The 27,564-nt window shown below is 49.1% G+C and overlaps 1 protein-coding gene across 5 annotated transcripts in view; it reads left to right on the plus strand.

Annotated features, from left to right (window-relative positions):
* The window catches only part of ZDHHC14 (zinc finger DHHC-type palmitoyltransferase 14), a 358,275-nt gene that overhangs the window by 234,241 nt on the left and 96,470 nt on the right, over positions 1–27,564 (plus strand). For all 5 annotated transcript variants that reach the window (XM_045058291.1, XM_003986669.4, XM_045058292.1 and 2 more), the window contains exons 4-5: positions 15,591–15,728; positions 19,179–19,227. In XM_045058291.1, coding sequence (XP_044914226.1) covers positions 15,591–15,728; positions 19,179–19,227 — 187 coding nt within the window. The remainder of the gene's footprint in view (positions 1–15,590; positions 15,729–19,178; positions 19,228–27,564) is intronic.

Below are 27,564 nucleotides of genomic sequence, written 5' to 3' on the forward strand. Positions count from 1 at the left end.
TAGACCTCTCAGAGCAGCCTTGGTCTCAGATCCTGCACTTGGCAGGCATGAGGTCTGGGTTCTATTGTTGTGTCAGGGACAGCCATCCCTTCGTGACAAAACGTCACACTGAACGTGCAAAGCCAGGTGCCAATATGTTCATTTTAAGCAAATGACTACGTGACCCCCTGTCCCAGGGACCAGGGTTCTCCCCCCATGCAAAACCAGCCCAAGCTACTTGGGCAGCCAATTCATAATCAGAATAACAACTGATAACCGTGGAATGAAAATATAACCACGACAGGAAGCAGAACCCTGCAGGGCCCACCCTGTGCGGCTTTCTAGATACTCGGGCCAGATACTCTCATGGAGACCGGGAATGGTTTATAAGTGCCCTTTAGAAAAATGCTGTGCTAGAAGACGCTGATAACTTAAAATAATGCATCTAAAATCATTTTTAAAACATGCCTTTTTTATTCTGCACATCATTTATTTAAAAATTGTTTTCAAAAAGGACACCTGGGTGGCTCGGTCGGTTAAGGGTCCGACTTCAGCTCAGGTCACAGTCTCACGGTTCGTGGGTTCGAGCACCCGCGTCGGGCTCTGTGCTGACAGCTCAGAGCCTGGAACCTGCTTTGGATTCTGTGTCTCCCTCTCTCTCTGTTCTTCCCTCACTCACACTCTGTGAAATAAATAGACATTAAAAATTTTTTTTTAATTATTTTCAAAAGAGAAAGATTGTGTGTCTGATGAGACAGTTTGGAATAGTGCACCTCTGACAACAGGAATGTCTCAACGCCAGAATTTCTGGGGCCTCCGAGGCACTTTTCAGCCTGTCCTGGGCTGGCGCCGTGGAATTCTTTGCGCACTGCACAGAGACCTAAGACTGGACCTAAGCCAGACAAGGGTGGTCTCTGGCCGCGGGTTTTATATTTATCTGGACAAGAAGTGCTTGCCTCATTTCTGCCTGTAATTGTCAAAGTGCAGCTCCTCTTAAAAAACACTTTTTTAACACCCAGGAGAGCCTCAAGCAATTATCTCATGAAAGTCTGTTTCTCTTGGTCTCACTCTCCCCACACATGTATCTTTTTGCCTTCCTGTCCCTCTTGGTGTGAGTGTGGCTCCTGGCTTTGTGTCTGGGGAATGTGTGCCCCTCTCTGAGTCAGCTCCCTTTGTCTTCCTGAAGTCTGTCTTTCCCTCCGGTTTATGGCTCCAGCTCAGACCCCTGCCCAGAGCTGTGGACTTAAAGATACCCCTGTTATTCTGACACCTCCACTCGGGGAGCCCAGAGACCTCCCCCATCAGGCTGCCCCACGACCCCCACCTCGCTCAGAGCCAAACTGTTTGTTGGTCACACTTAGACTGGCAAACACCTAAGAGTCACTTTTGAGTCCTTCCTCCTCTGTCCTTAGTTGACCCGTGGTGCAATTCTGTACATTTGCTCACTCGGCAGGTCCCAGCTCCAACCACTGCCCTGCCTTTGCACTGTCATGGCCAGCGACAGGCTGCCAGCCCCTCTCACCTTGACCGGGCGGGGGTCTCCTGGTGGCCTCCTCCATCCATCTCTTCTCCCCATCCAATCCACCCTCTATGACCTAGACAGAGTGTGATCACATCACTCTTCTCCTTGAAAGGGCTTTCCATGGGGCGCCTGGGTGGCTCTGTCAGTTAAGCCTCCGACTTCGGCTCAGGTCATGATCTCGCAGTTCGTGGGTTTGAGCCCTACATCCGGCGCTGTGCTGACAACTCAGAGCCTGGAGCCTGCTTCGGATTCTCTGTCTTTCTCTCTCTCTCTCTCTCTCTCTCTCTCTCTCTCTCTCTGCCCCTCCCCTGCTCACACTCTGTCTCTTTCTCTCAAAAATAAATAAACATTAAATGTATATACAAATTGGTGCTTTCCTGCTGGTGGTTAATAGGAAGGAGGCCAAAATGCTTAACCTGGTCTGCAAGATGTGTGCCCTGCCCACCTCTTCAGCTCCGGGCTTGGCCCCCCTCTCCTGTTCTCCATTCCTGGAACAAGCCACAGTCCCCTCTGTTAACTCCTGCCCACCTTTCAGGAGGACCCCTGGAGTGGTTTCTCAGGGACACCCCCCCCCCCCAGGCTGTCTGAGCTCTGGCTTCACCCGCCCAGGCTGTTATGATACACTGAGGGCTTATTTGGAGTGAGAGCTGTGTCTGTATCTCTCTTCCCGTATTCTCAGCAACCAGCACCGGGCCTGGCATGCAGCTGCTCAGTTAATATGTGCTGGTGGAGGGAGCAAAGGAAGGGAGGGAGGGAAAGAGAAAAAAAACCAAGTGAGTATTCCTCTACCTTCCTTTCCCCACTTTACCTTTCTCTCTTAAAAAAAAAAAAAAAGTATATTGTTTTTTCGGTTCTATGACTAGGTTAGTGCTCTCAACTGGAACAAAAAAGTTTCCTTTCCCCAATCTAAACTAAATAAAACTCACAGCCCCACCCTCAAACCCTCAAAGTTCCAGCAGTACAAATGAAAATTTTCAGACTCCAGGAGAAATGGTAAAAAAAAAAAAAAAGAAGAAAGAAAGAAAAAAAAAAAAAGAAATTAAGTACAAGGGTGTTGGGGAATCGGTAACCCTGATGGAGCTCTAGGAGGCTGTCAATGACATGACTGAAAATGTATTCAGGCCTCTTGCAAATATGACGTGTACATAGATGTATTCACTGGGAAAGTGTTTGAGAGCCTGTCATGTGCCCACTACAAATTTGAATAAAGCAGTCATTGCCTTAGAACGTTTTTCTTCCCTGCAACTCACAGTAAGAAATGCATATACCCTGGTGCCCAATGTATACAAATGTATACAATGTATACAAATGCCCAGATACGGTTTCATGAGATGCCTATTTTCTCTTCCTCGTCTTTTTTAAAAAATATGAATGCTCGTCACAACCAACTAATTTCAGGACCCGCTATTTACTCACAGCCCTTAGCTTGGAAAACCCTGAATAAAACACGGGCCCTTCCCCGTAAGTAAAGCAGCTCCCTTTCGGCGTGAGCGCTCAGCGGCGGTGCGGTTGTGCAGGCTGAGCGGAGAGCCAGCCTCCAGCCGGATTGGGGTTTCAGGGCGTGTAATACGGCACATATAGCCGGCCAGTCAGCAGGTGGGAACCTGCCTGCCTGCCTTCTTAGAACAACTCAACCTGAAAATTAGTTGTTTGAAATTAGTTCCTTTATTTTCAGCAAAGTAAACCACAGGTCAGCCGTTCTGAGCCCCTCCCCCACGGGGGGGTGGTCTGAGAACAGGCTTCAGGAAGCTGTATGTAAACTGCTGTGTGTGTGAAGCAGGGGGTGGGGGGTAGCACAGTTTTCTTCAGATTTTCAAAGCATTTGGGAATAAAAAAGCTTAGGAACCACTGCCAAAGGGGTCAAAAACCTGAGTTTCTGATATTCACGGGAATCAGTGGACAAGAGGGTGGAATCTTAGACTTTGCTTCGTCCCTCTCGTCCCGCTTCCCTCGTTAACCTCATTTTTTAAAGGATTTTAGCTTTTTCTTTTTTAAATGCGTATTTATTTTTGAGAGAGGGAGTATGTGCGCAAGCAGGGATGGGCACAGAGAGAGAATCCCACGCAGGCTCTACGCGGTCAGCACAGAGCCCGACACGGGGCTTGATCTCGGGAACTGTCAGCTCGTGACCTGAGCCAAAATCAAGAGTCGGATGTTGAACCACTGAGCCACCCAGGCACCTCACTCCCCTCACACCTTCTTCAGCAGCAGCAGGAACCCTCCCCCGGCGGCCCAGCCACTGGATCTGAGCTGGGTAGCTCCAGCAAGTGTCGGCCAGGAGGGTTTTTGTACCTGCCCAGAGGCTTTCCGCGTGGAGTGGGATGTTAGCCCCCTGTAAGTCTAACAGTTGGTCACCACATCCTCGCTGTACTTTGGTCTTAGACGCCCTTTGTAAATCCTTTCAGACAATCCGCCAGAATTTCTAGCCATGAATCTGCCTCGATCAGAAAATCACTTTCCCAGACCGTAAACCTATGGCAGTTAACAAGTCTGGCTTCGTCGGTGTGCAGGACCCAAGGTTGATTTTATGCTCTGCTGTCTCTGTCTTAAAATTCTTATGCATTTTTTTATAAGACGCCCTATACTTTGATTTTGCAGGGGGCCCCGCAAATTATGCAGCCAATCCTGACCATTAGCTAGAACCTCTGGCCTGTTCTTTTGAGTGCCTTGGTTTAAAAAAAGTAATTGACGACCCCCTGGCTAAACCAGAGTGACTCAGGCAAGTGCTAGGCGTGCTTGTGCTGAACAACAGCAGCTAGAAGACAACGTACTATATTTAGCGTCTAAGAAGTCAGCTGATGGGACTTGTGGGGGGAGGGGTGTGTATGTAGTACTTGTGCTCTCAGGGCCACCAGTATATCCTGCGGCTAACCTGGGTCCATGAGAGGGCCAGTTCTTATAAATTATTTATAGTCTCTACTGCTGAAGACTGCCAGCACCTCCTAACTTTCTGTAGAGTAGACAACAACTGACTCCCATTCTTGAAACTTTTATTTAGCCGTACGATTTTAGAATTTGAGTTGGACAGAACCTTTTGCAGCACACCCGGCCACTGGGGCCCACGAACTTGCCTAGGTGACGTTGCAAAACGGGCCTTTAAGATTAGGCTGCCAGGTCCTCTCACCTAGGAATCCCGCGTGCTTTCAACATGCTCTCCTTTTATAACGGCGCAATGCCCCACATACTGGGAACTTGGGACTGCTTGGAATAATTACAGGGAACGTTTATTAGTGATTATAAATCTGTGTGTGTGGGGGGGTGTGTGTGGTTGTAAGCAGTGGGCCATTTTAGAAGATGGAATATAAGGGGGAAACTCAATATATCAGACAAATAGAGGTCTATCTACTCCAGTTGAAAGGGAAGAGGAGGTGAATGATGGGGGAGGGGCACCCCAGCGCCAGCCCCCAAGGAGCTCAGTTTGGAAACGCATCAGTTCTGTGTCACATGGAGGCCACACCCAACAAAGAAAGGGAGGCCCCAGCAGCAGGAGCCGCACAGGGAATGTAAGCAAAGGGCTCGTGTGATCTTACTTGCTTTGGGCGGTCCTTCTAGCAACAATCTGGAGGGGGATACACTGACCGGGCACTCTGGGAAGATTTTACAGTGGTTCACAAAAGAGCTGATAAGGGCGTGTACCCTGCAATGGCCTGCAGAGACAGGGAGCAGAAGCTTAGGAAAGACAGCAGGTGGGGCGCCTGGGTGGCTCAGTCAGTTAAGTGTCTGACTTCAGCTCAGATCATGATCTCTTGGTTCGTGGGTTCAAGCCCCGCATCAGGCTCTCTGCTGTCAGCCTGGAGCCTATTGTCTTCTTCTCTCTCTGCCCCTCCCTTGCTTGCATGCACACGTGCTCTCTCTCTCTCTCTCTCTCTCTCTCTCTCTCTCTCCCTCTCAAAAATAAATAAATAAACTTAAAAAAAGAAAAGACAAGACAGCAGGAATACAGTTATCAATCCTATTGACCAGCTGGATATGAGAGATGTGTACAAAGGACAGAAACGAGCTCATTCTCTACCATGGGCAACTAGATGCTTGGGGTGCCATTTGCACAGACGAGGCAGGTAGTGAGCAGAGAGTACAGGGGAGCGTAAAGAATGTAGCTTTGGGCCCGATGGAGGTGAGGTGTCTATGAGACAGGTAGGAATGCCTAGGAGGCAGGTGGAAAGGCAGCCAAGTGCTCGGTCGAGGAGAATGTATCCGTGAGAAGAGTAAAGGCCCCAGGGTGGAGCCTGGGAGGAGTGACCCTGAGATATTGCCTCGTGCTCAACGGGAATGACTCTTGTTACCTCCTCCCACCTGTACCCTCCAAACCTGGATGTCTGCAACTGGCCATCAGACCGTGAGCCAGAGGGGCAAAGGGATTGTGGAATGTCGGACACGTGTCCTGAAATGCCAGTCACACAAGCAGATACTTGAGGGGGCTGAACATCTGTGCAGAGTGGGAATTTTGGAAACCCTTACAGAGGACTTCTGAGCCTCAGACAGCTTTTCTGCCCACCTGAGTCTGGCTTTGCTTCTATTCTGTTGTCCCAAAAGAACCGGATTGAGCCACCAGAGCCCCTGCCTCTGAGAGTTGCTGGGCAGAGAGGGCACCCGAGGGTCTTCTGGCCAGGGCACAACTTTTAGAACTGGGAAACTGAGGACAGTTATGAATATCATGAATATGAATATCAGTCGCACAGACTGAAGAAGGGTCAGAGGAGGAACACCGGCCCCTCCCGCTCTCCTGTCTCACATCTGTCCACATCACCTTGTGACACCCGTCTGTCCATGTCACCTGGTAGCACACAGGTATGAGCCGTAGCCGTGAGACACGGTGTGAATACAGTTGTATTATCAGATGAGACGTGAAAGCACCTTCAAATGTATAAAGCACGGTCTGTATTTTTTTATCACTTCCTTGTGCTGGTCTTTGTTGTAACGCTCCTTGTAATGAAGTTGGGTCTACGGTTTCAACTTCAGAGAAATGAAATGTCTCAGAAGTTTTGCAAAGAGGTTTCATTCCTGATCATTTTTTTTTAATTACTACTTTGGACACATCAGAGTTTTCTTTTTAAGGGAATCATCATCCATCCCATTGAGTCATTGCGTCCTGCTCATTGACACAGCTGTGTGCCTTAGGTGATGCAGAGTCTTTCGTACAAGATCACAGAAGCGTGTTTACTTTGGAAAAGCGTGCCCACTGGGAACACCAGTTTCCAACTGTGTATATACAGATTCAAATTAAAAGGTTTTGAAGAGGCTTAGAATTAATTGTCAGCTCTACGTATGTAACGTACTCATGAGCTAACTCCGTTCTGAAACCTTCATTTTGGGGATAAATTGACTAAGGCTTCAAAAACGATTATAATGGAACATGAAAGAACATGTGACTCAAGAGTGTGGAAGACTTGGGGAAAACAGTGACTAGATATCAGAAGGGGCTCTTGACCCAGGCCCAGCATGGAATAGCCAGGAGACCTGGCCATTCTGTGGCTCCGACTTTCACGGTCCTCACTCATTCCTGCCTGCTGCCTATCTCCCACTGCGAATGTGAACAAGGACTGACGACCAGAAAGCCCTCAAATGGTTAAGCCATTCTGATGTAAGGTGGGGTTGATACTGATTTCAAGGCCTGGAATTTCTAGAGAAGAACGGAGATGTTTAGGGGGGGTATCAGTTGATAGTACGAGCTTGTAGAAGATCATTTGATATTCCGGGAGAATTCAGGGGAACCCCCACGCAGAGTTTCCAGCCCTGCAGACCCATAGACAGTGAGGCCGGGGCTGAGAGGGGCCTGGCTGGGCTTGGGGGGGTGGCATGCCAGGAAAGGAGGCTCCCTGTGCATTCCGGCACTGGCTTATCCTGCAGTTCATTTCAGAGTTTTCAGGACACAGCAGGGACCACTAATGTCTTGAGACTGTGTTCTTGAGGACGCACAAATTTGAACTTACGCTACTGATTTTGTCAGAATGATCCAGAGCCCTTTCCAGGAGGCTGAAAGAGCTCAATAGCAGGGCTGTCGTTCCTGAATCTTCTGAGGGCAGAGATGCTGGGACACCCAGAGCAGGGAAGGAAATGGATTCTCCTGCATTGGGACTGGCATTTCCTAGGATGCCCCTCCAGGACCCAAAACTTAGGGAATTGTAGGATTTCTTTCCCTCTACCTCATAATGGGCAGATTCACTTTTTTTTGAGAGAGAGAGAGATTGAGAGTGGGGATCAGAGAAAAGAGAGAGAATCTCAAGCAGGCTCCGTGTCCAGCACAGAGCCCCGATGTGGAACTCGATGTCACAACTGTGAGATCGTGACCTAAGCAGAGATCAAGAGTCGAACACTCAACCAACTGAGCCACCCAGGCGCCCCTGGGCTGATTCACTTTGTAAAGTCATCATATTTCTATTAACTTCCTTACGTCTCCTTTCAAAAACGAAGTCTTCTCCCACCTTCTCCCCCACTTTATTTAGCAACTATTTCTATTTGCTTCTCTGGGAGGAACTTTTTCCCCCTCTTCCCAAGTTTCATGGTCCTCTGTGTCTCTAACCAGCAGGTCTCCTCCCGGCACAGCCTCCCCCAAAGGCTGGCTTCTCCCCTGCGTGCCCTCCCATCCTGCTAGAAGCAGAAAATTCCCCCAGCATTGGAAACCGATGTTGAAAACAGAAGTTAAACTGATAACAACTTAAGGAAATGGAAATGGGTACAATCTGCCATCTGAGGAGCCGAAGGCACCTTAGCTGTCCATTGTCAACCCCCTCCCTTGATGCCCACAAAAACTCAGCGCTGTGCCAGATAATGGTGAAGCCAGGCAGCGGTGGGAGGTGCAGGTGAGACCTTGGCAGGGACGCTTTGGATTCCACATCACTGCCCAAGGTTATGTTAACCTGCATTGTAAACATTACAACGACTCTACATTCCCTAGTTGGTTTTACGTGAAAAGTTTTCATTTTTGAACAAATGGAGCTAAACCCTGTAGACTCTTAATTTATAGGACATTGGCAAGGGCTCAAGACCGGAAAAATCCACGCGGGTACTAATAAAACACAGAGTCGTGTTGCATTTTATTTTACAGCTCAAAGGGGTCTCGGGGCTTATCGAATTCCACTTTTTACATGTGAGGAAACTGAGTCCCTGTGCAGAAGTGATATATTAATAACTTTAAGGCCGCAGAAGTAGTTAATATGACATCACATCCTTGCAGAGGTTGGGGTACTTCCTTCTGATTGAGGATAGGCCTCTCCAGACATGAGCTAGGTGTCCTCTGCATGGTTCAGGATGCCCTGAACCAGGAGAGACCCATCAGGCTCACCGACACAAGTGCCAGTCCTGGGTGGCAGCGTTCCATTCTTATTCCCATTCCTGTGATCGGCGCGGGGGGGGGGGGGGGGGGGTGTCAGGTGCCCACGTGTGCTGCTCTAGGAGGGAGGGGTCGGGTCCTCAGGCCCACCCAGCCCAGCCGGCAGAGCAGGAGACAGTAACAGGTGGTGGGTAAGGGTTCAGATGAACACCTGGATTCCAAGGCCAACTTCTCACCTGCACCTTCTCATCTGTAAAATGGGCATAAGAGCATCAACCTTACCAGGTGGTCTGAGAAATAAATGACATAATTCCCTGCAAGGACTCACTGAGGGTGGATAAAAGTGAGAGGAGGAGGAGGTGGAGTGAGCGTGCCAGGCTGCTTTCCAGAAACCCAACCAGGCCTTGGACATGCATATTTTAACTCGGATCTTACCAAAAGCTTAGAACAGCTTGAATTATTTAGTGTCTAAGAATCACTTGGGAGCCATAAAGGCCGGGTGACAATACGTGCTGCTCTACCTCGGCATTCCTCATTTTAAAAAAGAAACACAAGAGGGGCGCCTGGGTGGCTCAGTCGGTTAAGCGTCCGACTTCAGCTCAGGTCACGATCTCGCGGTCTGTGAGTTCGAGCCCCGCGTCGGGCTCTGGGCTGATGGCTCGGAGCCTGGAGCCTGCTTCCGATTCTGTGTCTCCCTCTCTCTCTGCCCCTCCCCCGTTCATGCTCTCTCTCTGTCTCAAAAATAAATAAACTTAAAAAAAAAACTGCTGAGGATTCAACTCAGTTAAAAAAAAAAAAAAGAAACAAAAGATACCTCATAGGGCAAGATTTGTCCAATTGGGGAAGTTAAAAAAAAAAAAGCGCTAGGTTTAAAGGAAAAATAATTTTCCATTCCGTACCTTTAACAACACTTACTTTAGATGTAGTAACATCTAAATGAGAAGTTTTTAATTTCAATTGCATAGTTACATCTATTATTTCACACGATTCTCGAGACACTGCTGGAGAAGGAAGTTAGGATGGTTATTTCCCTTCTCCTGACCAAGCTGAGATGTGGCCCACCTAGAGCCCAGGACCACTGTCTGGAAAATGCAGACTTTTTGGGTCCGCTGCTGCCTGGCCTGAGGGTACGATTTTTCTCTACCTCTGGATCCCGTTCTTGAGGGCCTATATTAGAGCCTGACTTTTAGGAGATTTTAAATTCTTAATGTTTCAAGCATCGTATTCCTTTCTCTGGCAACCTTCAAACACAGCTTTGGCAAATATTTTTTCTTTAATATTTCAGCGGACTTTTCTGTCCTGGTACAATTTTAATGCTTCTGTTTTCCTTTTTTTAAGGGTCTTTTTCATACTCCATTTCTCCCCCAAATCTTCCTCTGGTCGGGGCTGAGGCATAGTCTCTGCTCAGAATCTGTGGCCCCTGATGGGTAGTCCCTAGTCCCTCACTTTGCGTGGTGATTCCCTGGTCTATAAGGTGTGGGCATAGCACCTGGGGCTACTCTGGGGCTGTTGTCCAGGACAGATGACAGACGATGAAATAATAAAATACACAATCATCTAGCAGGCAGTCAGTGAATGGTACCTTTAATCATCATTAATAATATTATTGTTGGGGTGCCTGGGTGGCTCAATCAGTTGAGCGTCCAACTCTTGATTTCGGCTCAGGTCATGATTCCAGGGTCGTGAGATTGAGCCCCTCGTTGGGCTCCTCGCTGAATGTGGAGCCTGCTTGAGATTCTGTCTCTCTTCCTCTACCGCTCTCCCCTGCTCTCTCTGTTTAAAACTGATAATCATAATCATAATATTGTCATTATTATTTTGACTTTGGGGTTAACAAAATAAGACTTTTCTAAAGTGTGCCCCCACTGGCCATTTTAATGGAACCTTCTTTCCCCACTTAGATCTCGGGGCGGGGGACTTTTTGAAGTCGGCTTGCATCCCAAACATAGCATCTGGGCCCCCCTGTGGCATCCTGTGGAGCTTTTCATAAAACCACCTCTGCCTCCCACTGTTAGTGTAGAGGCCACTTCTTGCCATGAGCTGATTGACACTAAGAAGTATCCAGCGGGAGCTTTTAACCTCTGGTCAACAGCTTCCAACCCTCAGCCTTCTCTGAACTCATTCAAATTTCACAGACCCTGCCTTTTCCTCTGGTTGGCTCCCCAGCGATCTTCTCCTTGACCAGCATTGTCAGTGTCTGTTCCTGGCCGCCAGGAGCAGCGACTACCCAGAAACCTACCAAAAGCGATTAAAGGCGTCTCTTCCTTGGCTTGGTGCATGTTTGTTGAGTGTCTGCCAGGCAATTCGGGTGGCCAGAAATTGTCTCTTACCGCAAGGCTCACCAGGGGAAGGAGGGGAGAACAGATCCACATAGGGTGGTGTGGTGCTAACAGGGCCGTGGGCAGGGCGCCCCCGCTGGCTACTCGGATCTCCAGTTACTTTACAGAACCTTCCAGGTTTATCAGCACCCCGCCCTGCCCCTGTGTTCCATTCCCCACCCCTGAAGCTGTTCCTGTGTGCGGCAAGACTGAGCACAGACCCACAACAGCATAGCATAGCCCAGGGAATAGCTCCTAGTGCTTTTTAAAGGAACTCTCCAGAAATGTAGCAGTGTAGAGGCCACTCCCTTCTGGCCGGGTCCGGACCTCAGAATCAAGGGATGTGGCAGAAAGTCCAAAGCGTTTTTTTTTAAAGAATCTCCCACAGCACCCCCCACTCCACCGCCAGTACATAGGACACCCGTTTAGTTTTTCCACGTGGAAAATCCACGAGCTGACCTCTAATGATAGTCGTGCAAAATGTCTCCGATGTTGCAGATTCTTGCAAGTAGCTTTCCAGCTGTTGGGTCCCCCTCTCCTCCTCCAGATGTTCTCCCCCTCGGCCAATTACTGCTTCATCCAGGTCCCCGGGAGCACGTCGTGCGCAGCTGTGGCCACTTCCTCTTGTCCCATCTCAGCCTGTCCCCAACTCTCGTGTGCTCTTCTCCCCTGGAAACTGAGTAACAGAAGCCTCCCCACTCGGAACCCCCCCAGGCCCCCGCTGAGCTCCTTCCACTCTGAGCTAGGGCGAGTGCGCTCAGAGCAGAGCCACGCGGGCTGGGGTGACACCTCTTGTCCTGCTTTTATCCTTGACCGGTAAAGAGAGACTGTGCGCTTGCCAACATCGGTGAGAGAACAGATTGAGTTAGACATTCAGTTGGGTTTTCTCTGTTAGGAGTTCATTCCCGGAGTCTGAGGGGTATCTGGAGGCTGAAAACAAAGCAACCCCTCAGAGAAGATAAGGAATGCCTTGAAGCCACGGGGTGGTGGTGGTGTTTTCCTTCCTAGCACTTGACGTGGTGCTGGGCGCAGGGAAAATACTCAAGAAAGGCAGCGTGCATTTCGGAGCCAGGATCCTGGAGGCAGATAGAGCAGGGCTTCTTCCCAGCCTTGGTACTCGTGAACTGTGTGACATTGGGCAACACGCTTGCTGGCTTGGATGTCCTTTTGGCGGTATGAGGGCTTATTCAGTCATTTGACAAATATTCATCAAAGGCTTAGAGTAGTGTTGGCAAACACGAACAAAAAATAGATGATTTTGGATAAACGTGGGGGTAGAGCTGACAGGACCTGTCGAAGGCAGTGCATGGCCATTTTGGTTGGCATTTGAACGTTGGGAGAAAGAGAATTCACAGTGGTAGAGAATCCACAGAGGAGAGGAGAGGCCCAAGCTGAGCCCAGGGTGCAGCCCACCTCCAGAAGTCAGGCAGAGAGTGAAACTGAGCAAGGGGATGGGAGGAGGGCATGGCGGAGGGCATGGCACGGCGCAAGCAACCATTGGACAGAGATGCCCACCGAGTCTTGGAGGCTCATTTACCGCCGTGTATTCAACACACACCAAGAAGGACGTGGAAAACGTTCAATAAAAGAATTTCACGGGGAGCCTACATTTCAGTGGGATTTTTGTTAGCCTAGAAAGTTTTCAGTAGGACAAGTTTCCAAGTGGAAACTGCTTCCAGCTCAAGACTGCCAGGCCACCAGGCGTTCACACCATTCCTGAGACATGACTGGTTTTGCAAGAAGCCTCCCAGACCCCATGAGCAAGGGTCTCATGCACACCATCTACCGTCTTCACTTCTCCAGTGGGTCTGCCTCCCTCAGCCGCTAGTAAACTTTCTAAGCGAAAACCAAAACAACCGCCCGCCCCCACAACCATGGTCGACAGTGGGTGGCCAAGACCCTTGTACTTCGACGGGGGTGTCCACAGTGTTGGTGACACCTCTCAAGCCTTAGTGTCTTCTGCGCTGATAGGCGACTTTCGCTTGAGTGAAGAGGCTGAATCCACATATTTTGGATTTGGAGATCAGCTTTCGCAGCTGGGGTCAGAGATTCTGACCTAACATGTGCTCCTGTGGCCCCAGGCCTCCAATTCTCATTCCCATTTTCTGTGCTCATGGAGGAAGAAGAGGCTTCTCGAAATGGCACAAAGTCTTGGGAAAATCTCACTGGTTCAGATTTTTTTCTCTCTTTTTGCCCTTCTTTGTGTAGATGTCTCCGGTACCGCCCGCATAGACCAGTGACTTGGGAGAACTGAGGTTGTGTTTACACAAGAGTTGACTTTTCCAGCTGTGTGGCTTGGCAACACGTGTCATCACATGATGTGGTCCAGCAACAGGCATTACTTACCTCACGTGCCAGCCTCTGGTGACAGGCCACTGGGCTGTCACCAGACCAGTGAGGCCTAAAATTTCTCTTCGGGTCCCCTGCTCAGACTGGCTGTTTGTCGTTCGCACCACTTGCAGACAAGCATGACTCTTAGGGCCCCTCTGCCACCACTGTCCCCAGGTGTCCTTGCACCCTTCTCAAGAAGCAAGCTTGTAGGAAACATAAAATAGAAGATGAGTGATTTGTGACAGGTGACCAGAAAGAAAGGCAACACTGCCTTGCCTGACTTTGGTCGGTTTACTTACATGGTCACACCTGATGTGCGCCTCTCTGTGTGTGTTTTTAAAACGTTAAGCGTCTGACTTCGGCTCAGGCCGTGTGGGTTTGTGGGTTTGAGCCCTGCATCGGGCTCTGTGCCGACAGCTCAGATTCTGTGCTTTGCGTTCTGTGTCTCCCCCTCTCTCTCTGCCCCTCCCCCCCCAAACAAAATGGATCCACATTAAAATAAACAAACAAATAAATAAATAAAACACACATAGGGATTTAAAATATGAAAATTGAATAGAAGTTAAGCTTGGGAAAGACCCCGTGTAGAAAGCTAACTCATCCCCCCTGGTGTTTTCGGCCCCCCTGGCAGCAGGCGGTCAGATCAGGGTGGGTTAGGAGGGCACTCTGGATAGTCCTTTGGATGGAAAACCAGCCGAGAAGTAGAGAAAAGAGAAGCACTTGGCCATTACTTGCAGGGGGAAGGACGAGTCACAACCTCATTTCAGACGTTGTGTGAAATTCCTGAGGTGAGAAGACACGGGTCTGTACGTAGGGAACCGGGGGTGACGGTGCGGAAGTGCCCTGTCCCAGCACTTGGGCACTTGTGGGGTGCCCTCGGGTTCTAGCTCTACTGATTCTGAGCTGTGTGGCCCCGCACGAGCAGCCTTCCCTCTCTCTAGGCCTCCGTTGGCTCCCCTGTAAATTAGGGCAGCATCATTTTCCTCCTAAAATGGCTCAAGGCCAGAGGTATCAAGGTATGTGACTTCTCTTAACAAACCACAAAACACTGTGTGCTTTGTAGAAAGGCTTTCCCAGACATTACTTAACCCCACAAGGACTCTATGAAAGCATCTCCGTTTCACAGGTAACTTAGCCGAGAACTGTGGACTGAAAGACGCGGTGTCTTACCTTGTGTGTGAAGACCACGGTTTTTAAAATACCAATTTTCCTGCAACTATTGAAAGAGTGGAGGCATTTCCTTGGGAGACCGTTGTCATGGGAGGAGAGAACAAGAGACAATCCCTCTGTCCTGGGACAGGCCCCCTGGACAGGGACCTCCGTCTACAGCCGCTGACGAGAGACGTGTCACTCCGTACCACACGTGCGTGCCCACACGCAAGCACGCACGCAAACACGTGACGAGAGAGGTGCTCACTCGGTCCCACGCACAGACACACACGTGTGCACGCACACACATGCGCGCGAGCGAGGGGCCCGAGCCCAGGCCCTGCCCAGCCCAGCACTTAACAACCATCCTAAGGGAAGACTGTTCTGTGAACCTAAAAAGCCCGTTGGTACAAAACGGGGAAATCGTCCCTTTTCTAATCGTCACGAGAACTTGAGCGCCTGTTTCTTCAAGTTGTTGTGTGAGAAGGATGCGTGTTCCTTGTGCTTTCAAACCAGCTAAGTTCCGTTGAAAGAATGATTCTGTGCTTCAACTGTCTGCATGTTAAGCATTTCTCTGAGCAGTGGATTTGGAAATGCACAGTGTGGTAGGGTTTTGACCAACACAGGCTGGAACTCCATGGGGCCGCTTATACGTGGGTATTTCCCCGTAAACACAGCACAGCACCGTGAATGTATTTTCTTTTCCTTCCGATTTTCTGTATGAAATTTTCTTCCCGCTAGCTCACTTTATTGTACGAATACAGCATATAGTACATAGAACGTATAAAATATGTGTTAATCGACTGTGTAGGTGATCGCTAAGGCTTCCAGTCGACCGTGGGCTATTACAGTTAAGTTTCTGGGGGGTCAGAGTCAGATGGGGTTTTCGGCCGTGTGCCCCCACACCGTTCAAGGACCAACTGCGTCGTCAGAGTATTGGGTAGCAGGGAGAGTCTCCATCAAGTAAAAAGACATTTTATTAACTGATTTCCATATTTTTTTTTTCTGCCTCTCATTTCAGAACGGTTTGATCACCACTGTCCCTGGGTAGGCAACTGTGTGGGGAAAAGAAACTACAGATTTTTTTATATGTTTATTTTATCTCTGTCTTTTCTGACAGTCTTTATACTTGCATTCGTTATCACCCACGTCATTCTTCGTAAGTATGCTGGCGAAATCAGATTACGTATGTAACCATTTGCCTGACTTTGGTTTTCGGATTTAATTTTGATTTAATATTTTGATCATTTCGGGCTTTCTCTTTCTTCTCTTTCCCCTCTTCCTGGACCTCTCCTCACTTCCAGCCTGCCCCCTTTTGTGTTTCTCCCCTTTCTCCTCCCCTGCCCTCCCCTCCCTTCCTCCTCCCCTGTCACCCCTCCCTCCCTGTCACCCTCCTTGACCTCCCCTGCTGCCCTTCTCCCTGCCCTCTCTCCCTTGTTCCTTCTACTCCCCATTCCTGATCCTTCCGGCCACAGCTGCCTGAACGCCCCAGATCAGGCTGTCTTTCACTTACAAGACTTTTTCCTTGATACACTTGCCCCTGCTGCAACCTCAGTGACCTCACTTTCTCTTCTGCTAAGGGATTCCCTGAAAGAATCATTCCCACATTTTGCACAAAGGATAATGGGCTGCAATGATAACCATCAAATAGTTTTGTTTGTTTTTAACATTAACATGATACTGGCTTAAGTGAGAACAGTCACCATCCCTAGAAAACAATGTCTGAGGCTGAAGACTGGGTTTTCTAACACACACACACACACATACACACACACACACACATTAAAAATATACAATTGAAAAGATTTTCAATTACCTGCTAAACATTAGTAAATCCCTGGCAACATTATTAAAGGAAGGAATCAACATTATTAAAACTGAGATTGGGATATTAATGATTTTAATATGTATTTGCCTAAACAAATGACGTTTCTCATTTCCCATTCTGAAGGTCATGACTTTGAATTTCTTTGCTCTCTTGGTTATCCACTTTCCAACAACAGGGAGTGATGAGAAGGAAGTTAATTGGCTTTGAACTATAAACTTAAGCCTTTAACTTCCATTACAGTGCCCAGTAGCAACATGAGAGACCAGCTTTGCCTCTGGTCCACATTCCTGAAGTACAGCCATCCATTAGCAAGTGCAAAGCTTCCTCCTGCAATGTGTCTCTCACTGTCTGAACACAAGCCCACTTTCTTCCCCGGGCAGCAGCACTGATACCACAGATGGCATGTGCCCAGGCTGAAGTTAGAAGTGCATATTCCCTGCTGCTCGTTGGGTTGGGTTTGGTGCAGCCCAAGATAGGGAGGGCATAGAAAATTTCGCATGGAAACATCGGTCATGATTGGACCTTACGTGGAATCTCCTAAGTTTTCATGGCATTTTAAAACGTAGGTCCCGTTCTTTTTGGCTGAAATCCCTTCATCTGAATGTGACGCAAGTTTGTAACCTATGCTTGAGAGCCATAACTTGGGTGGGATCCCAAGAAGAGAATTAAGGTTTATTAGAGGCCTTTTCCACCCTACCTTGGAAAGGTGTTAATGGTGGCCCTTTGCTCTCTATTTTCAGAGTTGAAAATGGCAAAAATGTAGCCAGGGTCCTATCTGCTTATTAATAGGCAAAAGAATCAGAGACAAGAAACTGTGGTTTACACAACTCGAGAAGAAATAAGTGCTGATAGTTGCAGCACATTTATGACCTAAAAAAATAGTATTCAAACTTGACGTTTTTGTATCATCTTTAGCAACTTCAGAATGCTTTCATATGTGTATTACTGAAGTGTATTTATGGCCTTGCCCTTACATTCTGGGTATCAAGGGCCAGTTTTCGCTTGCTCACCTGCACACGTGAACTCTGGGAACACACACACTCACACACACACTGTGAAGCCGGCCACCTGGCGGGCGGGTGGTGTACATTTGGGTACACCCACCACAGTTGGGTGAGGTACATTTCACTTTCATCTTCCCTAAAGGTTTACTCACCCCAGATCCAGCCAAATAGAGTTTGTGGTCTACGACCATTCCACCCTGAACACGCTGACCTGGGAAGCTAAGCAGGGTCTGGCCTGGTTAGTACTTAGATGGGAGAAAATGGAGTTTGCTGTAGTTTATGCTTTATATATTGTTAATCCCATTCTCCACCAAAAAAAAAGCGTTCAGAATTTACCTGCTTGCAAATTACCCGAGTGTGTTGAACAAAAGCAAATAAAGATTATCCTCTCCCCTTGTTCTATACCCCCCAACAAATCCCCCTGAACAACCCCACCCACCCCCAATTGGCTTGGCACTCCATGCTCTAAGGAAGGGCAATTTTTTACGTGACTCTCATGATCCCCTAAGATTATGAAAACATTGGCAAAGGCAGAGCACTGTCACCTGAGTTCTCCCTGCCAGGTAATGGGGCTCCGAAGGGAGGTTGGGGGAGAATCCTGTTGTAGCAAAGATTCTGGGGAACCTGATGGCTGGACTTCCTTGTTGAGAAGGGAAGGTTTGGAAAAGCAAGCCAGTTTGGGGTCAGTAGGGAAAGAGAAGTCATTTCTTTTAGTGTCTTCCTTTTGCCTCAAGATGGTGTTTTCTCTAGGATCTGCCCCAGCCCACGTGCTGGCTTTGCCCCACTGGCCTAGTGGAGATGGAAGAAGAAGCCTTAAGCTCTCCTTCTTCATTTTCCTGTTCTTTGGCACATCCTTGTGCCTCAGCAGTGGACTGTGGGGAACACAGCACAAGGGAGGAAATGGGGCCTCAAGGATGAATTTGAAGCCACCCCACCCTCAGCCTTCCCTCCTACACAGAGGGGTCCAGGACCCTGCCTCTCACTGCCCCCTGCAGCCACAGCAGAGATAACACAGTGTCTGTCCTCCCTGTGCCTCTCATCTCTGCCCCAGGCCAGATGATGTCCCCAAAACACATGGCTTCACGCAGCACAGCAGGGACCCAGCATCACCACTCTAAGATGGGAGCACCAAGACTTCCTCCCCCATGGGCATTTATGTTTAAAAACCATGATGTCAACACGTACAATAAAAACTGCTTCTTGTCAGATACATCTTTACTCAAGTCCCTAAAGAAATTTTTTTTTTTTTTGCACACACAATTCATGTTAAAATGTCTTCAAGCCTAAAGGAGTCAGTAATAAACTCCAACGTTATGAGTTTGTTTACTCTGGGTGCAGAGAAAGACGTCTTTTGTACGCAGCCTGGTTTATAGGATGCCCCAGGTCAAAAGTTAACAAACTTTGGAAAAACAGTCTTTCATAAAAGAAGAGGAAAAAATAGCATACAGTATTCTGTTTTCCTATTAAAATGAGGAAAACAAAGGAGTAATCAGAACTATAATTTATGGGAAAGGACGCAGGCATCCATCTGCTTTTATTGAAAAAATATCCTGCAGATGTCGGGTCTAATTATGAATCTGCCATTTTCTGGTTGAATAACTGTGGTGGAATCTCAGTCCTCGATCAGTATGCTGGTGCTGTAGCACAACAAAATATAATTATTTAATTGATCTTTAGACACCTATTATTTTCATGTAGATGAGGGAGCTTTCTGCATAAGGGCTGTTTTTCTGGAGGTGAATGTTTGAATACTAAATTTTGGTTTCATTTCCCACAGGTTCACAACAAACAGGATTCCTAAATGCTCTTAAGGACAGTCCTGCGAGATATCCTTTCTGGTCGTTGTGTTTTTCACAATGCTAACGTGTTCAGTATTGGACTGACCTCCTCAACTACCTCATCGTCTGTGCCCTGGCTTTTCTTCTCGGAACTCGTACTTTCTTGCATTCTGTAAATCCTCCAAAAAACTCCCCGTATTCACTTGCATGCGTTGTGGTGTCTGAATGCTTGAACCTCAAAGTGACTCATTTAGCTCTGTTTAAATCAAAGCGCTCTTTAGCTAGAGAGCCAAGTGTAAATTCTTGCCCACCCCAGGAACCTGCATTGATATGTGTTAAGTCAGGTTAGTTTGGGTAGAAGGAGGGCTGCAAGGTCCAGTCCACCTCATTTTGATCAGGAGGTGGTCCCTGCAGCGTATTTATAGATGCCTGTGTGTGGGTTGCCTTCTTGGTATGCAGTCACCAGATGGGAATCCTCTGACCCTCTATATGGATTCCATCTGGGAATCTCGTTGGGCGCCCCTCCAGACAGTCTGGATGGCCTATATTGTTTCTGGGAACAGAACACCTTTTCTCAGTCTTGAATGGACTAAAGGTGGCCAATCTCAGGCCATTCAGATTAATCCCGTCCTGCCAAACAGTATATATGGGCGTGTACCACACTTATTTTGAACTTCTTGAAAGAAAAATATTCACCCATGATGCACTCGAATGGGCTCCCCGCCTCACCCATCCCCCTAAGTTTCACCTTCATTGTTGTAGCGCTGGCCCACTGGACCCATTGACCTGGCTCCATCTGGGACCCAGCTCCCTTTCTTCTTCACATAAGCAAGTAGACTGGACTTGAACTTCTCAGTACTCCCAGAAGTAATCTTCATCTTGTGGTAGAGAATTCTTAAACAATGAATGAAGAACTTGATGAAGATGTATGTATCATGTACAGCATTTAGTTAGTAAGATAAGCTGGCTCACGTCCCTGGGAACTGGTGTGTGGGTGGTGGTAGTGTTATTAAGATAGAACTGACAACAAATGTGGTCTTATAGATATTTGCATAATATAAAGTATCTCCTTTTTGGTGCCTCTGTGTTCATAGGCAACATAGAACGTTGGTTGCAAGTACAGATCCTATAGTCAACTAATCTCTTAAAAGGGGGACAGGCGACATATGGAAGATATACAAAGGGGGCTTGGGTCCTGTCTTCTATTAAGGATCTGGGAAGCAAGAGTTAGCTAGAAGTTATCCAGAAGGAAAGGTGGTCCTGAGAATGGAATTTTCAATGTTTGTGGCTGCTAAGAACAGGTCTCATGAGAAATGTCTCTCTTCATCCCTGTCCCCAGTCCTGCCAGGGTGACACCCTCCACCATCATCTCCTCCATGCCCTTCTATTTTCAAGGCCTGTTGCTTTGGCATATCTTACAGTCAAGCCTTGTCTTTTCTTCCCAGAAGAAGAGGCTTATCTGTCTTTCAGGAAGTTGGTTACATCATGAAAACACGCTGGTCATGTTAAGTTTTATACATGCACCTTAGACCGGAACCGAGGTCTGGGCTGCCAGCTGGAATGCTTTCTGAAGCCTCGAGAGTGTGGCAACCTGAGCCACCTCCCCTCCTCTGTCCCTGGCACCTGTGACCATTCTGACCCCTGGATGTCTGTGCAGAATGCATGTGGAGCATTTCAGACAATGAGAGGTATCAGTGACAGGGACCCCTCTCGGTGGGGAGGGGAGGCAAAAGCCCACCTGAGACCTGGGGGATTTCAGCTGCCCGATTCCTTGGGGCCTGCAGGCTCCCTCCTGCCCCATGTGGCTCTCCTGGGTGCCACCTTTGGGCACAGCGGTCCCCTCTCTAGCAGACAGCATGCACCTCTTGTGTGTGGTTTGTGCTGTTGGGTCTTTGTGACACCTACTACAGGCCTCCCAGCTCGTGGATCTTATCATCTCCCAACCCCAGAAAGAGTCACAAGGAAGGACCAGGTTGTGGGTCCTGGATTCCTGCTGCTGATGATGAATGAGGTCATTTCTTTTAAATGAAGTCTGAGGTCATTTCTTTTAACGCTTTTGTGTCTCAAGTTTTTGACCTGCGAGAGTCAAGCATTACATACTTGACATGCTGTGGTGACAAGACCAATTATATGGGATATCAGCGAGAACACCCGACACCAAAGCATCATCTGCACACATGGCAGGAGCGATTTCATAGAAGCTTCTTTTTGTGGCAATATGTGCAACGGGCGGGCTCTGCTAGAACCTTCTTTTAGAGCACACACGTCTGCTCATTCTCATGCTTTGGCTGTGCCCATAGTGTGTATAATCAAGAGCACTGTGTTCCCCAGGAAGGGGAACAGACAAACGTTGCTGGTAGAAAGGGTAGCATGCTGACTTTGCTGGAGAAACTATTCGCATGGAAAGGAGAGGAAAGCGAGAAATGCCCCTACTAGGTTCAGAGCAGATTTTAGCTTGTTTTCCCCAAAATATCATCCTCAGGTAGAGGTCAAGAGTTTTCAGGAGGGCCCAGGTTTTGAAAACTCCCAAGCATCTCAGCCGCTGCCTTTCCAAATGGTGTCGTCACCTCTAGGTGCGGAGGTTTTCCCTTGGTGGGTGTTACCAGGCGTGTTCTCCACGTTCAGGAGCCTGGCAGCCACGTGGCCCAGTCAGAGCCAGTGGGGGCGACAGCTGGCTCTGAATGCGAGTCAAGCCCCTTGCAGTGGCCAGACACGCCTGCAGGGCATCCTGCCTCCTCCAGGCCACAGCCTTTCGTAACAGGCTCCAGCTTGCACCAGGCTGTATTTTAGAGGCTTAGAGCAACACAAATTTACTGTTTCGCAGTTTTGTGGGTCGGAAGTCCAGCAGGCCTGGCTCATTTCTGCTCTGGGTCCCGCAGTGCTGAAATCAAGGTATCAGCCTGGACTCTCGTCCGGAGGCTCCAGAGAGAATCCTCTTTCAGGCTCATATGGGTGGTTGACCGAGTTCCCAGGGCATAAGACTGAGGTCCCGTCTCCTTGCTCCGTTCTCTGATTCATGACTTCCTTGCTCTTCTAAGCCAGCAATTGTGGGTCAGGTCCCTCCCACGCTTTGAAGCCCTCCCGCCTCTCTTCCGCCCATCTCTCTGACCTCAGCCAGAAAAGCCCTCTGTTTTTTAAGAGTGGCTGCACCCTGGGAATTCAGGATTATCTTCCCATCGCAGGGTCCATGACCTGCAGTCTGCAACTCCCTTGTGCCATGTCGGTAATGTATTCGGAGCTGCCAGAGATTAGGACATCTCTAGGGAGGCCACTGCTCTGTTGGCCCCACAGGCCTTTGGGGAGGAAGTACCCTGGAGTCAGGCACTCAAGTACAGGTCATTTGAGAGGTTTCTCTCTTACACCCGTCCACGCAGCTCACTAGCAGTACAGCTCAGCTCTGAGTCTATGTCTGTCTCGCCATTGTCCTGTGAGTTTGTGAGTGAAGTGGTTTAGCCATCCAAACTCACGTGTGGCTCTGTCCAAACGATTGGTTACTATCATCTACGTCTAAGACATTTACGATGATGGATATGTGAAAAACCAAATCCTCAATTCCTCTTCAATCTTAGAGAAATATTATAAAGGAAATTTACCTGGTAATTCTTCCTCTGCAAAAGGAAGTGGGTGGCCCTCCTTCTCCCCCAGGACTAGGGGAAAAGCAACCACGATGTCTGGGTGAGGAGAGAGCTTTATTTAGCAGGGTCGAGCTGTCAGCACAGAGCCCGATGCAGGGCTCGAACCCACAGACCGCGAGATCATGACCTGAGCCAAAATGGGACGCTTAACCGACTGAGCCACCCAGGCGCCCCTGAGGTCAGGTTTTATGGCACCTCTTGATCTACTGTCATTTTGAGCTCCTTCCTGTTAAAAGGTGACCTAAAGCTGAAGCCAGAATATCCCAGGGTAGCTACCGCGCTGATATAAAGATTATCTGATAAACCCCCTCCCTCCCATTTCTCTCCCAGAGAAAATCAGGCACCAAGAGCAGGACTCCAGAGAAATCTGACAGCACAGAAGCCCATGGGGAAGAGATGGGCAGGGAAGGGATAGGGGCAGTCTGAGCAGCAATCCCAACTTCGATCTTTATTCTTTCTGGAAGTAGTGGAGAATTTCAGGAACATCAGACGTACCCACACTAAGACGTGAGGTCCTGGGTTTTTTTTTTTAATTCCACAGAACAGAAATTGTTTCATGTGCCACCGAACACTCCTCCCCCAATCGGTATGACTACTTACAGGCTCTCTGTGCTGACAGCGTCTTTCCTGTTTTAAGTACATGCTTTGCAGAAGAATCCCTCCTTCTCTCGAGTGGGTCTATAAAGAAGTGTTGAGGTCTGATGATGTATCAGGAATCTGTATTCCAGAAGAAAAAGTATGCTTCAGGTTCTATGAGGTTGTGATGTGTTTTTGAAAAAATACTGAGTTCTGGTTACTAGTGATAATGTATATATGATGAGTAAGGCTGGATCCCTGTATGCCAGGGAGTAAGGCATCCCTGGATGCCTGTTTGGTACTTTGGGCTCCTGCCTTTCCTGTGGACACCTGTGTGGCTCTGGAAGGGGCACCGGGATGGCCAGGGAGGTGCTTCTGAGAGATAGCTTTCAGCTCACTAAGGAAGACGTGCTCACCACTGGGGCAGCTCAGAAACAGCATGGCCAGGGGAAGCGATGAGATCACAGGCCCTAGGGGTGGTCAAAAAGAGGACGGACCACGCCTCCCTACATGGTTCTAGCATCAGATAATGTTTTGACCTCCAAGCCTCCTTCCACTGCTGAGGCCCTGGGAGTCTCTTTGGAGGTGGTTGATTTCTGATGGATGAAACTGATCCGTGACATTTCACACTCATGACAACTGCTCTCTGGATGATGGCAGCGTGGCCCACAGCTCGTCCTCTCCAGACCTACAGTCTCTGTGGGGCAAGAGTCTATACGGCACCAAGCTCTTAAGACAAGAGGAGGTTTTCTGGCAAACTGCCTCTGAGCACAGGACCGGAGTCCAGTGTAGCCTCTGCACGTGACCTGCTGACTGTTCTCGGGCAAGAGGATAACTTAAATTTATAATTTTTCAGTGGCCTCCAATCTGGTCTCCCGACCATGATATGGAAATATTTTGATGAGAAATCAGGGTCCAGGCAAAGGTTTCTCACAGATTTACTGTGAGAACTATCCAACTGAAAGCAATGTCGTTGATGAAATGAGAGAGATCAGAAACACAAAAGGCTATTTAACAACCAATGGAGGCACCTTATCTATCGGAAGCACTGCCAGGAGCAACAGAAACCCTGACATACCAGAAGGTCTTCATCGAGCCACCAGCAGGACCACAGGAGAAAGGAATCAAGCAGCGCACCCGATGAGAAGCGGGAGGTACCCGTCAGTAAGGATGGGATGGCATCTTGTTTGAGTGCGGCAAAGCCAAGAGGAGGGGGAGGAGGAGGAGGAGGGGAAGGAGGAGAAGGTGGAGGAGGAGGGGGAGGAGAGGAGGACGGATGGGTAGAGCCAGTAGGCTCACTGGTGGCACTCAGCAGGTCCCTTCCCAGCCCACAGTGCCGCCCTGCTCACATCAGGGAGGCTAAGGATGCTGCCCGGGCCTCAGATGGCCAGCCTTCCCTCCGGTTCCCTCCTTATCCCCCAGTGGCCTGAGGCCACTCCCTCCCTCTTATCTCTGCCTCAGAGAAGCAGAGGCAGTGGCGTGGCTGGGTGCTATGGACTCTCAGGAGCCGCCCCCCCCCCCCTTCCCCAGGGAGAGATGGAAGGTGAGTCTTCTCCACGAAGAAAGGCACTGGGTCTTCTCTCCACACAGCCAGGCAGTTTCCAAAGGACGAGGTCCGCTTGGCATCTGTTTCTTCCAAGATCATTTGACGCAATACCCACTCCGTGCAAATTCTGCCCGGGTTACAAAGTCAAGAAGGAGCCACCGGCCCAGACCTCTGAAGCACATTCTATCAAAGGGGGCAGGCAGAGCAGCGAGGGTGGACAGAATGATTCACTCATCTCCTCAATGAACATCTGCCGGTGCCGAGACCTGGTGTATGACTCTGAGTTCTAAAAAGCAGAGTAAGTCTTACGTGGCCTAAAACATCATGGAGAGCTTCAGGTGGGGGTGAGGGTCCAGAAGGGCATCTTGCAGGGAAATCAGGAAAGGCTTTGGCAGGTAGCGTTTGCATAGGGCTTGGAAAGATTGGGGAAGAAGTCCTAAAACTGGAGACATGGAGGGGAGAGATCCCAGGCAGGGCCAACAGCCTGAGCAGGGCCTGGTGATACGCAGCATGTGTCAGGGAAGAGCAGCCCGTCTGTAGGGCCAGACCTGGGCTTGTGTTCATTGATTCCTTCAGCAGGGTTTGCAGGGCTCCGGCAGCTCGGCCGTGCTCCCAGTCAGCAGGCCCTCCGCCCTAACGGTACAAGCACACAGATGCACTTACGACTCATACACACGGCGGGCATAGCGGGAGGGGAGCCGTGATAGCTAAGCCGTGGTTGGGGGGGGGCCGGGGGGTCAAGAGTGACTGCTCCCAGGAAGGGAAAGGCCCTGACAGCATTGTGTACCAGTCAGCCTTCCTGCCCAGGACGCTGGGGAACCAGCTTAGATTTCTGGCAGGTGAATGACATCACCAGAGCCTTTCTGTCATGGTGGTTGTGTGCTTAAGAGTACTCGTTTGCAGCAGGGAACACAAGGAAGGGGTGAGGCGATGTGTGCAGGGGAAAGGCCCCCGGAATTGAGATGGGTGATAAGGGGACAGCTGAGCAGGTAAGCAATCAAATCAGTGCTTCTGGGAGGGAGGAGGGAGAGTCAGCGCCAGTTTGGAGGGCTCAGCCCTGGGGACCCAGGGGAGGGAAGGCACAGTGGAAGGGGAGAGAGCTAGCACCGGTTAGAAATGCGTCCTATTTGAAATACACGCGCAGCACCTAAGAGTTGACCCCCCGGGAACCCCCATGTGAAGCTAGAGTAACCTCACGGTCCTCTGCAGTTCCTTGCATGAAAGGCGGAAAGAGGAACAAGTCATGAGCCTGCGGTGACAACATTGCAGCCTCAGAGGACATGGCACTGGTCACGCAGAGCCAGGAGAGCCACGTGGCCTCGCCTCCAGCTCACCAGCGGATCTGCAGGTGGAAGTCCCCGCAGGGGTCCCCGCAGGAACAGGGCCACCGGGGCCAGCAGCATCCTCGAAGAGGAGCCAGAGAGGAGAAGCCCTGCGATCAACAGTCGTCACGATGAAACGGCATTAACATCCAATTAAAAGGATTACAGTCATTTTTAATCATGACTTATTGTTCGGCGCTCCCAAACGAAGAGTTTTCAGTGGTTGCTAAATCAAATGGTAATTGATTCTACGTGTGTGGAGGCTCTCGCCAGAAAGCCTTTTTATCCCCAATTTGCATTCATTTCGAGGCACGCTGTCTGAAAGGCACCGGCGGCCTAATGGGCACGGTTCTGTTTTAATGGAATTTGGTAGAAGGCTCGGATTTGGCTCAATGCCCTCAGAAAGGAGGGACACCGTACTGCCCGTTGGAAAATTAATGACGGCGGCACAGGCCTTTGCTAGACTCAGCTTACAGGGCCCTTCTGTCCCGATGTCTGTGGGTCCTCAGGGGGACCCCAGGAAATAGGTAGGACAGGTGTCCATCGGTCCCTTACAGCTGAGCCTGCGCTGAAGGGTCAGATGACCCCAATTTACACTCAGCCGTGTTGCCAGAACTGGAGCCCAGATCTCCTTACCGCCAGCCCCTCTCTCCGGGCAGGGAATTGACACTCTTTCCCACTGCCCCTAACCGGTCTGTCTGAGGGAGTGCGTGAAGAATAAGCATCAGATTACATCTCATGGGGTCACAAAGTGGGGGAGGAGGTTGTTGGGGTTTTTCGAAATCACTCAGGTACTGGAAGAACATAACTCTCATAAAAAATTTCAAATAGGAACGTAAAAGAAGCACTGCTCTCCACCCTTCCTCTGTCGTTCTGTGGGAATCCTTGTCAGTTTTCATGGGTCTTTCCAGACGGTATTCGAAGAGTTTGAATACGTATGTGTCTGTAGACCGTTGCAGGGACTGTTTCTACCTAAGAAGGATCGTTTTCCTTGTATTCTTCAGCGGTTTGATTTTTAGATGTTTCCTGAAGGTATTTCCATGTCACCGTATGGATCTACATTTTTTTCCCAGCTGCTTTATAGAGTTTCAGAACACAATCTATACTAGATTTTTCTGTTGGTGAATACTTAGATTTCTTAATTGTTTTATTGCATAAAAATGAGGTGGCAGGCCATCTTGCACGTATGTCTTTGTGCACGAGTGTTCGTGTTTCTCCAGAATTGACAACTAAATGTGGAATCACTGGAAGTTAAGCATATTTTTTAAATTTTTTTTTAACGTTTATTTATTTTTGAGACAGAGAG

This window comes from Felis catus, chromosome B2 (assembly GCF_018350175.1).
Source record: "Felis catus isolate Fca126 chromosome B2, F.catus_Fca126_mat1.0, whole genome shotgun sequence".
NCBI lineage: Eukaryota > Metazoa > Chordata > Mammalia > Carnivora > Felidae > Felis > Felis catus.